The sequence below is a fragment of the Trypanosoma equiperdum genome, assembly GCF_001457755.1.
Source record: "Trypanosoma equiperdum strain OVI genome assembly, contig: ctg_847, whole genome shotgun sequence".
NCBI classification, from domain to species: domain Eukaryota; phylum Euglenozoa; class Kinetoplastea; order Trypanosomatida; family Trypanosomatidae; genus Trypanosoma; species Trypanosoma equiperdum.
The window spans coordinates 1-10631 of NW_027124806.1; the positions used below are offsets into that span (position 1 = coordinate 1).

Sequence of the window (10631 nt, forward strand, 5' to 3'; positions counted from 1 at the left end):
CCTTTTGCTTTGTGCTGCTACTAAGCAGGAGGTCTTTCCTTCTCAATCCTTCTTGGGGAAACTTTTTATTTTATTGTTAAAAGTCGTTCAAAGAAGATATAGACGAACCCAAACACATCAACATGTTCATGTAGCAGTGCATGGAAGGAAGACAGGTAGTATGAAGGAGTGAAAGCCCGTTGAGGCGTGTTCCTTCTCCGTTTGAGACATAGCACACCACCGTCGCGAACGCGATAACGAATTGTATATATTTTTTTTGACTAAAGTATTTTCTTTTAGCAAATGACACACAGCGCTTTCACTAAAAACTTTCGATACCTCACACCAGCCCCCACAGCTGAATGATGCTCCCGTAATTCGCTACCTCAGCTTCAGCTCCCGCTGATCTTGCCGTAATTCCCTCCACCTTAATAACGCAATAAGCAACCCGACAGACACGAGGACGGTTCCCAGCACGATTAATAGCAGTTCCTTGTAGGTAGCGAAGGCTAAGTAAAGCTGCAAGCGCCACCGGTCCGCAGAAGCCAGTGGTTGCATCCATGTAAACACGTGAGAATTTGGCACGAGATTGGCTGACCAGCGGTGATATAGAGCGTCCTTACGAAAAAGAATGCCGACCGTGTATTCCTGGACGTATGAAAAGGTGCGACCTAAGCCGAAAAACAACTGTGGTGACTGAAGCGCATGACCTTGGCTTCGAGACATCTGCGACCCGTAAGCCCAACGCTTCTTCATGGTAATATCATTCCATCCAAAGCGATGAACCGCAGAGGGTTGATACAGTCCCCATGGGTCACCAGTTCCTACTCCGTTGAGTGCACTTCCAGTAAGGAAGTAGTTTTGCTCCAGTGATGGCGTGTGGGAAACATACAAGGTCAGTGGAACAACCTCACTACCGTGATAGGTTAAAACAATATCGAGCTGACCTTTACCGGAGATCGTGGCAAAGAACGCCGTTGCTGATCCAAATGGTAACGACTGTTTTTTTGAATGGTCTGTGAGTGCATCGTCCACCGGAGTACACCCAAGAAACGTCCCATTAGGGTTCGCGGCACTCTGAATCAACAGCGGGCCGCGCGTACTGGGAACCAGGAGGTCCACATAACCATCTCGGTCGCAATCACCGGCCCGAAGGATCAACGGTGATTCTCTTGAGTTAGGTATAAACAATGGAAAGTCCGCACTTACGTCGATACCACAATTAGCGTTGTCTTGAAGCAAGAATATAGATGAGGGATCCTTTAGAAAGCCGTAGGGATGCCCGGTACAACAAGAGCTGCCTCTGCAAGAAGTCGATCCCTGCAGGTTGTTTTGAAATACCGCAACACCATTAAAGGCAGAACAGTTCCCAAAGACCTTTAATTCACCTTCCGTACGGCATAGGGGAAATATCAAATCGGGGGCCCCATCGCCATTGATGTCCGCAGTACTTGGAAACCCATACCGATTTGCATCTGATAAAGTCAGCAGAAGTTCATGTCTAGCGGTTCGCGGGAAGAAAGCATAGACCTCAACTATATTTGTCGAGATGGTGTGAACCATGTAAAGCAAGTCAGCGACGCAGTCTCCGTCGATGTCATCTGAGATAATGCTAAGTGGAACTACCTCCCGTACCCCCTTTTCCCCCGTCACAAACTCTTCCGGTTCGAATGTAGGTAGACCCTCTCCTCTGCACATCCCATCTTTAGACGTCTCCGTTGTAGCCGACAGGACAATGAGCGAACCATTTGTGTCCACAAATGCAATATCGGACAGACCGCATGTGCCATCCACATTTACAATGCTTATCTGAGGGATGGTGGAATCATAGTTAAGTGGCCCGCCCGTCTCAATAGCAGCCGGTGTCAAACTACGGTTATTACCATCAATAAAAAACAACGACCCACCTTCTCCCTGAACAAGAATGTCCAGCACGCCATCCCGATTCAAATCTGCCACAATGGTGCTGACAATTGGCTCACTAAACTCGGCTGACTCCCAGCAAACACTATAAAGGTCATCACCACCTTCTTTGCTGCAGTACCACACAAGGGACGCGCGATCCTCCCATGTTCCAATAAAACCTACTCGGTTTTGGTTATTCCAGTCCGCAAGCGATGTGACACGCAGAGCCTTTGGAGGGAGCTTAAAATGCAGTTCAGTGGAATTGACCCAATTCGTTTGCGCCAAGCAGGCGTTGCAACATAGAAGCAACACAGATATGAGAGAGATAGGATTGCACCTATTCATCCCTTTTCTTCGAGTATTGCATTCACACGTAAGCAAGAACAATATAAATATACACGCGTATTTGCCAAAGTGGACGCGTTGATAAGTGTGTTCGTATGAAAAACAAAAGAAACGATAGTGGAAACAGTAAGAGTATTGCTAACAACGCATCAGCAGGAGATTGAGAACAAATATGAGAAGGGGGGAGGAACTGAAAGTAAAGGTTGTGGTAAAAAAAAACCCGCTTCGGCATCCTCGGCACAGAAAACAAGGAAAAAATCGAACAGGATAGGGTCAATCAAGGAGCACAGGCTAATGGACGAGTCGGCGATATACCGCATCCAACAAAGCAAGAAAAAAAAAGGGAGGAAAGACAAAGCAAAGGCGCAGAACAATCAAATGATACGAGGAAGTTCCCCTCGTGGCAACAACTTTTCACCTCATCCCTGCAGGCATCAGTATCGACGGGGGCCGCGGAGTGGCAGTACATGCATTTGCATGGTTTTGCGTCTGCCCAAACACGACTGCCAAAAGCCACCCGCCATTTGTTGTTATTTTTTTTCTTTTTTACAGCGTGAAATCCTCCGCTACCGCCAATACCACCACAAGGTGCATACCACACGAGTTTGGTTTCAAACACACCGGACCGGCTGCCCATCTATACATTTAATTCGCACCCAAAAAGGTGAAGTGAAACTACACACATGCATACGCATTGTATATATATATATATATATACAGGTATTTTTTTCTCCATACCCCTAGTTCAGTAAATACACCATCAGATAAGTCAACACAGCACCCTTCCAATACGGTGAACTCATTAACACTAAAAATAGTTGGGTGAAAGTGTGTGTGTGTGTGTGTGTGCGGGGGGGAGGGGAAACATCGTCTTTCCCTTCTACTCCTGGAAAGTTGCCAGCACTTCGTCTCCGACCATGTGAGAGACAAAACCGAAGGCTTCCTCCACTGTGTCGAATGGGGGTTTGCACACCATCGCTTGATGGGACCTTTTGTTCGCACCATACCAGGCCGTTGTTCTACGCTTTCTGTCTTCATACAGTTCCTCCAACCTCGGGGAGCGCAAATCCACAACAACAGAATCAAAATTGCCCACAGCCTGTACAAGAGTTTTCGCAATGCGCCGCTCTGCTAGGAACTTATTCGCAGGCCATTCCTCCTTTGGAATCTCCGTGATTGTCCGCATTTTGTCGTACATTTCCCTTTCGTTGAAGGCACAGAGCTGTTTTTGCTCCTCCCGCAGCATATCCCCTGCTAACCCGCGTTGAGAAGGCGTTAGCATAAAGCCGCTACTCATCAACGGCACGAGGATGTCGTTTATGCTGGAAACGAGTAGGCGACGCTTAAAGGCAGCGAGGCATGACAAGTGCTTTGGTGATAATAACCGATCCGTAAGGACATCTGACCCGAGAAACATGTCATGGTACGAAGTAGAGTAGAAGAAAGAGATCAACCGACCCAAATAATACCGTAAGGTTGAAGCCATCTGACAAACTCCTCCGTGAGGTGTGGCAATAGTACAAAACATGTTCCACTCTATTTCGAGTTTCCCTTTTTGGGATTCAACTTTGTCCCAAACCCGTGGGAGCGCCTCACGCACGATGAGTCCACCCATCGAGTGACAGACGAAACTCATCTGCACAACAACCTTCTCACGACCGCCATCGCCCCCGGATTGCGTTGGTGTTGAGCATAATTCCTTGATTTCCCGAATTAAGTTGTCTGCAAGTCGCTCTCCACAAGGGACCACACCATCATCTGTGCGCATACCTTCATTTTTATATGACTCCCACACGATAAGTCGGGGATCCTTCGCTTTTAGGTACTGCGAGAGACACGCCAAGTCCAGGTGTGTACCGTGTGATCCGTGTTGTAAAACAACCATACACTTCTTTGCGACTGTCATTTTTCTATATCCATTCGATGTATGTACTGTCGTTGCCGTTATTGCGGTCTTTTAATGTTTTGCCGCAAAAAAAAAAGGAAAGAAAAAAACAAGCAGATGAGAAGGTGCAGATTACTTCGCCGCTGAGGCCATGAGTTTGAATACGCACTTATCCATCGCATGTCCCCTTACCTTAAGAGCACAGGTAAGAGGAGGGAGGCAAATTAACATATACGTAAAAAATTTTTTTAAAAAGGGAGGGAAAGCATCACGCCAAGATTCAGTATAGAAGACGACAACACAAGAGCCACCGCAAGTGAATAATGGAGAAACACGCACAAACAAGCGGACCGTTTTGTTCATTTGTTTCCGTTCCTCCAAAATCACAGCTGTGAACCACCTTGATGAAAACTTCTTTTTACGCCACCGCCCAACATATATATATGTATATATATATAAACTCGACCATCACTAAAAACAACCTGAGCTTTGCCCTGCTCTTCCAATGTGCTGCATTCATTTTATTTTATTTTTTGTTGGTGTCCTTGTCTTATTTGTTTTCGCCCACTTCCACGATGAGTGCAAAAAGCCTAATCGTCTGTCATCACTTCCCACCATAAACGAAAGGAAAGAAAACTCGTAGAAAGGGCATATACTTCCCCCTCCTTTCTCTCACATTTCCCTCACACATAGCAGCTTCAAACACGGATGACTGAATCTTTCTTATCAGACTCCACAAGACACTGCGGTCCCACAACGCAGTTCACCACGCGAATCCCTGGGTTCAACATTGCAGAGGATCCAATGACGGAACCCGTAATTGTTGAGTTTGCCCCTATTTCCGCATTATCTAGAATAATGCTATTTGTGATACGCACGTTTGATCCCAATATCACATTGCTCCCAACGATGCTGCTGGTGATGAAGGCACTGCCTGCCGGTGCTGAGCGTAAGAAACTACACTTGATGTGAACCCTCGAGGATTCATTCTTCACCACGACTGTAATGGGTGAGTCGGGAAGCAAATTGCAGAGCGCCAACGCGCTGGCCGGTAACGAAGGGAACATCTCAACTGCCGTCTCACAATTGTGGTTGGATGCCGTCTGTTTTTGGTGGTGATGCCGTTCAGCTTGGTGTTGTTGTTTAGTGCTACGGAGATCACCGGTTCCCTCCGCTAAGCCAAGAACTTCGCACTTACTCAACAATATGTCGTGGTTGAGGGCTACAAAATCTTTTCTTGTCTTCGCACGGAACGCACGCATGGGCATCGCCGCATCCTCCTCGTAAATCGTGCAACAAACCAGAAGATTATCCGCCTCCACCGGTAAAACAGGGCCTCGTCGTCCATTAAGGAGAGGTACAGGGGAACTCTCATCAAATAACCAGTGATTGGGAATAGTGTATTTCAACTTGTTGTCGGGCCTCAAAAGAACCCCCTGATCCACATTCACCGTACTGTGTTGGCTGCGGGCGAGGAAAGGAATGCAATCCCGCTGTACAGTCATTCCCTCCCCTGTTGACTCCGCCATGTAATGAAGGACCCAGTTCCGCACAAGGTATGCGTGTACGTCCACAACGTCAGCGGCAAAAGTAAGGTTGGGCCTTCGCGCCGCGAAACCAAAACTAATGCAAGGCTCAGGTTCATCTTCGCGGGGGCAAATGAAATGAAGTCGATGATGACTCACACAATTGGAGCCCTTGTTTGAGTTTTCTGTAACCCCACTAGCAACGGGGCACAATGCACTGCCGTTATTGTTATTGTCGTTACGGACGTGATCTCCGCTTTTCTCTTCATAGGCTACACACGTAAAGTGGTGGGTGTAAGGCTTAGCAGCGCATGCTCCACTCCCTTGGCTGCCTTTGTTGCCTTTTCCACTGCCTGCTGGCGTTGAAGCACTGTTGCCCCTTGCCGTTGGACCTAGCTGCGTTCCGCAACTGTTGCCGTTGCTGCTTGAAATCGGACGAAACAATAGAACCGAAACGGATGCAACTGAGGCATAAAAGTTATGAATAAAGTGTTCCACGTCAACCCCCGGAAGAAAGGTGTCGCAACTGAGCAATAATGCGTCTCGTGGCTTGCTCAGACGATCACTCTTCAATGATTCCTTGTGCTTCAAATAACCCCGCACAACATCACATGTTGTCGTTGGCGTTTGGTTTTGCGTCAAAGGCACTAACACAAAAACAAAAGCTACTTTGGGGAACTCACGGCAAAGGTAACTTTGCAGTGCGGCATAATCCTCATTGACGCAGACAAAAAATGTGGAACAACCGGCCTTTATCCATGGTGAGAGGCAGTACCATATCATTGGGCGGTTGCAGATACAAAGCATGGGTTTGGGCTCATTATCACAAAGAGGATTTAGTCCTGGCGCCTTCCCACCGGCGAAGACAACAATATCAAAGAGAATAGACGCCGACAGCACTGGATGCGCCACTGGAGCCTGGTTTTGCATGTCTACCCTCCTGCGTGACCCAGCTGAAATTGTTCAGGTGAAATATATAGCTGGGCAATATATATATATGTATATCCTGAGTAAACCTTTTGAAGGGCGATAGCAGCGCTCCCGTAGCTTTATGTACCTTACTTCGTTATGTTTGTTAGTTGTTAACTTATTTTCACTACGTAATGTGTTTTCGGTGAAATGCACTCAATTTCATCCACTTGTTTCCACATTTCGGAGCAAAACAACGTCCATTCCATTAACAGATTTAATCCGATGAAACCAATAGTTAAGTGTAAGAGAAAGAAGAAAAAAAGAGAAAGAAGAGAAAGAGTGTCGAATGAGCTGCATGACGCAGTGAGTGGAGCTCGTACCAGTCACGAAGGAGGAAAGAAAAAAAAAAGAAAAAGCGGCACGTACCATTTCTCACACCATCAGCCTTTCTCACGCTTCTCCCTGCCCCTCTCCCCTCACCCTCCTTCCCCTCTCCTTCCACAAAAAAATACGGAGAAACATAAATGAATTACAAAAATCCGACAGATATACACGGACACATATATGCATCCACAGAGACATATGTATTAATGGACTTACTGGTCTCACGGCGGTGGGGACAGAACTGCCCATACGCCAGTCTCGATGAAACTAGTTGGCGCTGGTCGTGGTCGTGGTGGTAGCGGGGAAAGCAGAAATGAAAAAAAAAACTAGAGACACGCAAGCGAGGTAGCAAACCCCGCGAGATAACAAAAGCAGTAGCAAATAACAGTAATAGTAGCAAAAAAAGAGAATTGGTGTGCCTTGTAAATGGTTCAATGTCGGCGTTGCTACACATTCTCCCCCTCTTCCTTTTGTTCCTTAATTCACGTCTTCTTTCACTTGCAAGCATGTAAACGCAGACGCCCAAACGTAGATGCACACGGAGTACATCTCTTTCTTCCGTGACTTTCTTTTCTTTCCTTGCGTGTATGCATGAATCAACATGAAGCAATTTTCATGTGTTTTCTGTTTCCTTCCCCCTTTTAATTGTGTTTTTTCTTGCTTTAACTCCACCGCCTCCTCCTCCTCCTCTTCCCCCACCGATTCCACATTCACCCGTTTGGTTCTCAAACTTAACGCATTTCCCTCTCCTTTCCTTCCTTTGCTTCTTCTATAATTTTTGTTGTTGTTGTTGTTCCACTGTCCCCAGCTTCCCTTTTCGTATGCAGTGCCCAACGCCTGCAGTTTCAACCAAACACCTCTCTTTCTTCTCATCAGCCTCCTATCATTTTTTCCCCCACTTCTTTCTCCTACTTCCATTTTCTTGCTTTGCATGATTCCCTCGCTTTTTTCTTTTGCTTCGGGCGGAGAGGGGAGGAAAACGAGGAGGAGGAGAAGCAAATCAACGGTTGGCGGGTTGACGATCGTAAAATTCATTTCTCGTCTTCACATCAATTTTGTTGAGCAACACCTTCGGGAAAATGCGGAGCAACTGCCAGCAGAGGTCCAAGCTCTGAAACACATCGCGTGACTCATAAAAACCTTGGCAAATGAACTTCTTCTCGAACTTCTCCAGAAACTCCAGATGCAGCAGATCTTCGCTGCTGAGCGTCTCCTCACCAACAACAGCCTTCATGGCCAAAATGTCGCGACTCACTGCATACGCGGCGTACATTTGATTGCTGACTCCGCTGTGATCCTTTCGTGTCATTCCCTCACCAATGGCATTCTTCATCAGCCGGCTGAGTGATGGCAAAATGTTAATGGGAGGATACAACTGACGGTTATGCAACTGGCGGTCCACGTATATTTGCCCTTCTGTGATGTACCCCGTGAGGTCAGGAATGGGATGTGTAATATCATCATTCGGCATGGTGAGAATTGGTATTTGTGTAATGGATCCAGCACGACCCAGCACACGCCCGGCCCGTTCATAAATGCATGCTAGATCTGTGTACATGTAACCGGGGAAACCACGACGGCCAGGGACCTCCTCACGCGCCGCAGACACCTCACGTAAGGCATCCGCATACGAGCTCATGTCAGTGAGGATCACTAGCACGTGTTTCCCGCAGTCATACGCGAGATATTCCGCTGTGGTAAGAGCAAGGCGAGGCGTGACGATGCGTTCAATGGTGGGATCGTTCGCCAAGTTCATGAACAGAACGGTTTTTTCCATAGAGCCGTTCTCCTCGAACTCGGTGCGGAAGAAGCGAGCGGTTTCCTGGTTTACACCCATGGCCGCGAACACAATACAAAAATCCTCCTGTTTCCCTTCCCTGCGAACCAAACCGGCCTGGCGGACGATCTGCGCCGCAATTTCATTGTGTGGAAGACCAGCGCCGGAGAAGAGGGGAATTTTCTGCCCACGCGAAATGGAAGTCATAACATCAATGGAGGAAATACCGGTTTGAATCATTTCCTCCGGGTACACACGGGCGCGTGGGTTAATGGGAATACCTTGAATATCGCGATACTGCTCGGCTAACACCGGCGGCCCATCGTCGATTGGAATGCCGGAGCCATTGAAGACACGTCCCAGCATATCTTCACTCACGCCCAATTCCATCACCTTCCCTGTGAACTCACACTTTGAGCGCATTACGTCAATACCGGAGGTTCCCTCAAACACCTGCACAACAGCCTTATCACCGTCCACTTCCAGCACCTGCCCGCGCCGCAATGTGCCGTCAGCCAACTCAATGTTTACAATCTCCGCAAATGTCGGCAGCCGCACGTTCCCTAAAATCACAAGCGGTCCATTAACTGCACGGATGGTTGTGTACTCGAGACGTGGTTTGATAGAGTAGTCCTTCTGCAGTTCTTTAATGTGTTCCGTGAGAAGCTCCTGCTTAGAGAGCATCCGCACTTCTTCATTATGTCCGCCCATTTGGTGCGTATCTCTTATTTATGTGGGTAAACCTATTTATGTATTTTAAAGGGTGACACGCAGGTGAAACAAAGTTACATCATGACATATGGCACAAGAAGTGGGAATTAAAGTAAAAAAGAAAGGAAATGAGTCATGTACTGGCATCCGCAGAAAAATGGAATATGTTGAGGAGGAAGTGAACTTATCTCATCAAAGGTGGGAACGAACGCCTTATATTACCCAACCTTCGCCACCTCTCCCTTTTCTTTTCTTTGTCTTTTTTTTTAAGTTTCAGTTTCCCCCTTGAATTCGCTCTTTGCTCCCCTTCACGCTGTGACTTGTCTTTTCAAGTGTTATGTACAGGAAAATAACAGAGTGAGAACGAAACAATAACACACCGAAATAAGATTTTTAAAAAATGAGAAAAGAAAAACGAAATAATTTCATGTAAAGAAGTGATAACACGTGTAATTGAGGAATAGGAGGAAAACACGAAGAGAAAAAAAACAAAAAAAACAGAAACAGAAACACTGAAAACGCAAAAGAGGAAGGAAAATGGATAAAAACGAGCAGACGGGTAATCCACCACAGCTTGACGCACGAGACGAAAAAAATAAAAAAATAAACAAAGGGGAAAACCAAACGTGAACTGAAATAAAAACTGAAAAGAGATAGGTAACAAAATCGGAAAGATAAAAAAGAAAAAAAAACAAAGGCGTAAAATAAGAAAAAGAGATCCTCTTCTTCCACAGCGTCAAACTCTTCCCCTTCCCATTGCACCCCCCCCCATCCTGCGTTATTATTTTTTTTCTTCCTCATTTTGATTTACTCCTCCTTTTTTCTGCTTAGTTTTTCAGTTCGTTCTGTTACGAAACTCATACGAACGCACGCGCCCCCACCCCCGCAGTCATCATTCCGCATTTTTCTCCATTTCTTCGTTTTGTTTCATATTTTCTTTTTTTTATTTTATTATCTTCTTTTACCAATCGCATTCCACTACCCGCCCCAACTCCTCCGCAGCCTTCGGTTCATCGCAATCCATTCCTCTTTCTTTCTTTCTTTTTGTTTTGTTTTTTTACTTTTCGTTCCCAGCTGCAGACACGGAAAGGACCAAAAAAAAAGAAACAGAGGGTCGTGGGTGAGGGAAGTGATAACAGATGAAAGAAACACCAGCGATACAAAAAATATATATATATATTTAGGATGGAAAAAGAAACCAAAGAAA

General features: G+C 46.4%; 4 protein-coding genes across 4 annotated transcripts; all 4 read right to left on the bottom strand.

Annotated features, from left to right (window-relative positions):
* Positions 1 to 360: 360 nt before the first annotated feature.
* Positions 361 to 2229, bottom strand: TEOVI_000398500 (FG-GAP repeat protein, putative; the record flags this gene model as incomplete). The annotated part of the gene is made up of 1 exon (XM_067226809.1): positions 361 to 2229. The coding sequence occupies one exon, from the start codon at positions 2227 to 2229 to the stop codon at positions 361 to 363; it is 1869 nt and encodes a 622-aa protein (XP_067082910.1).
* An 880-nt stretch (positions 2230 to 3109) lies between these two features.
* Positions 3110 to 4135, bottom strand: TEOVI_000398600 (Putative serine esterase (DUF676), putative; the record flags this gene model as incomplete). The annotated part of the gene is made up of 1 exon (XM_067226810.1): positions 3110 to 4135. The coding sequence occupies one exon, from the start codon at positions 4133 to 4135 to the stop codon at positions 3110 to 3112; it is 1026 nt and encodes a 341-aa protein (XP_067082911.1).
* A 677-nt stretch (positions 4136 to 4812) lies between these two features.
* On the bottom strand, positions 4813 to 6570 carry TEOVI_000398700 (nucleotidyl transferase, putative; the record flags this gene model as incomplete). The annotated part of the gene is made up of 1 exon (XM_067226811.1): positions 4813 to 6570. One exon carries the CDS (start codon positions 6568 to 6570, stop codon positions 4813 to 4815), a length of 1758 nt encoding a protein of 585 aa, XP_067082912.1.
* A 1366-nt stretch (positions 6571 to 7936) lies between these two features.
* TEOVI_000398800 (Vacuolar proton pump subunit B, putative) lies at positions 7937 to 9424 on the bottom strand (the record flags this gene model as incomplete). The annotated part of the gene is made up of 1 exon (XM_067226812.1): positions 7937 to 9424. The coding sequence occupies one exon, from the start codon at positions 9422 to 9424 to the stop codon at positions 7937 to 7939; it is 1488 nt and encodes a 495-aa protein (XP_067082913.1).
* Positions 9425 to 10631: the final 1207 nt, after the last annotated feature.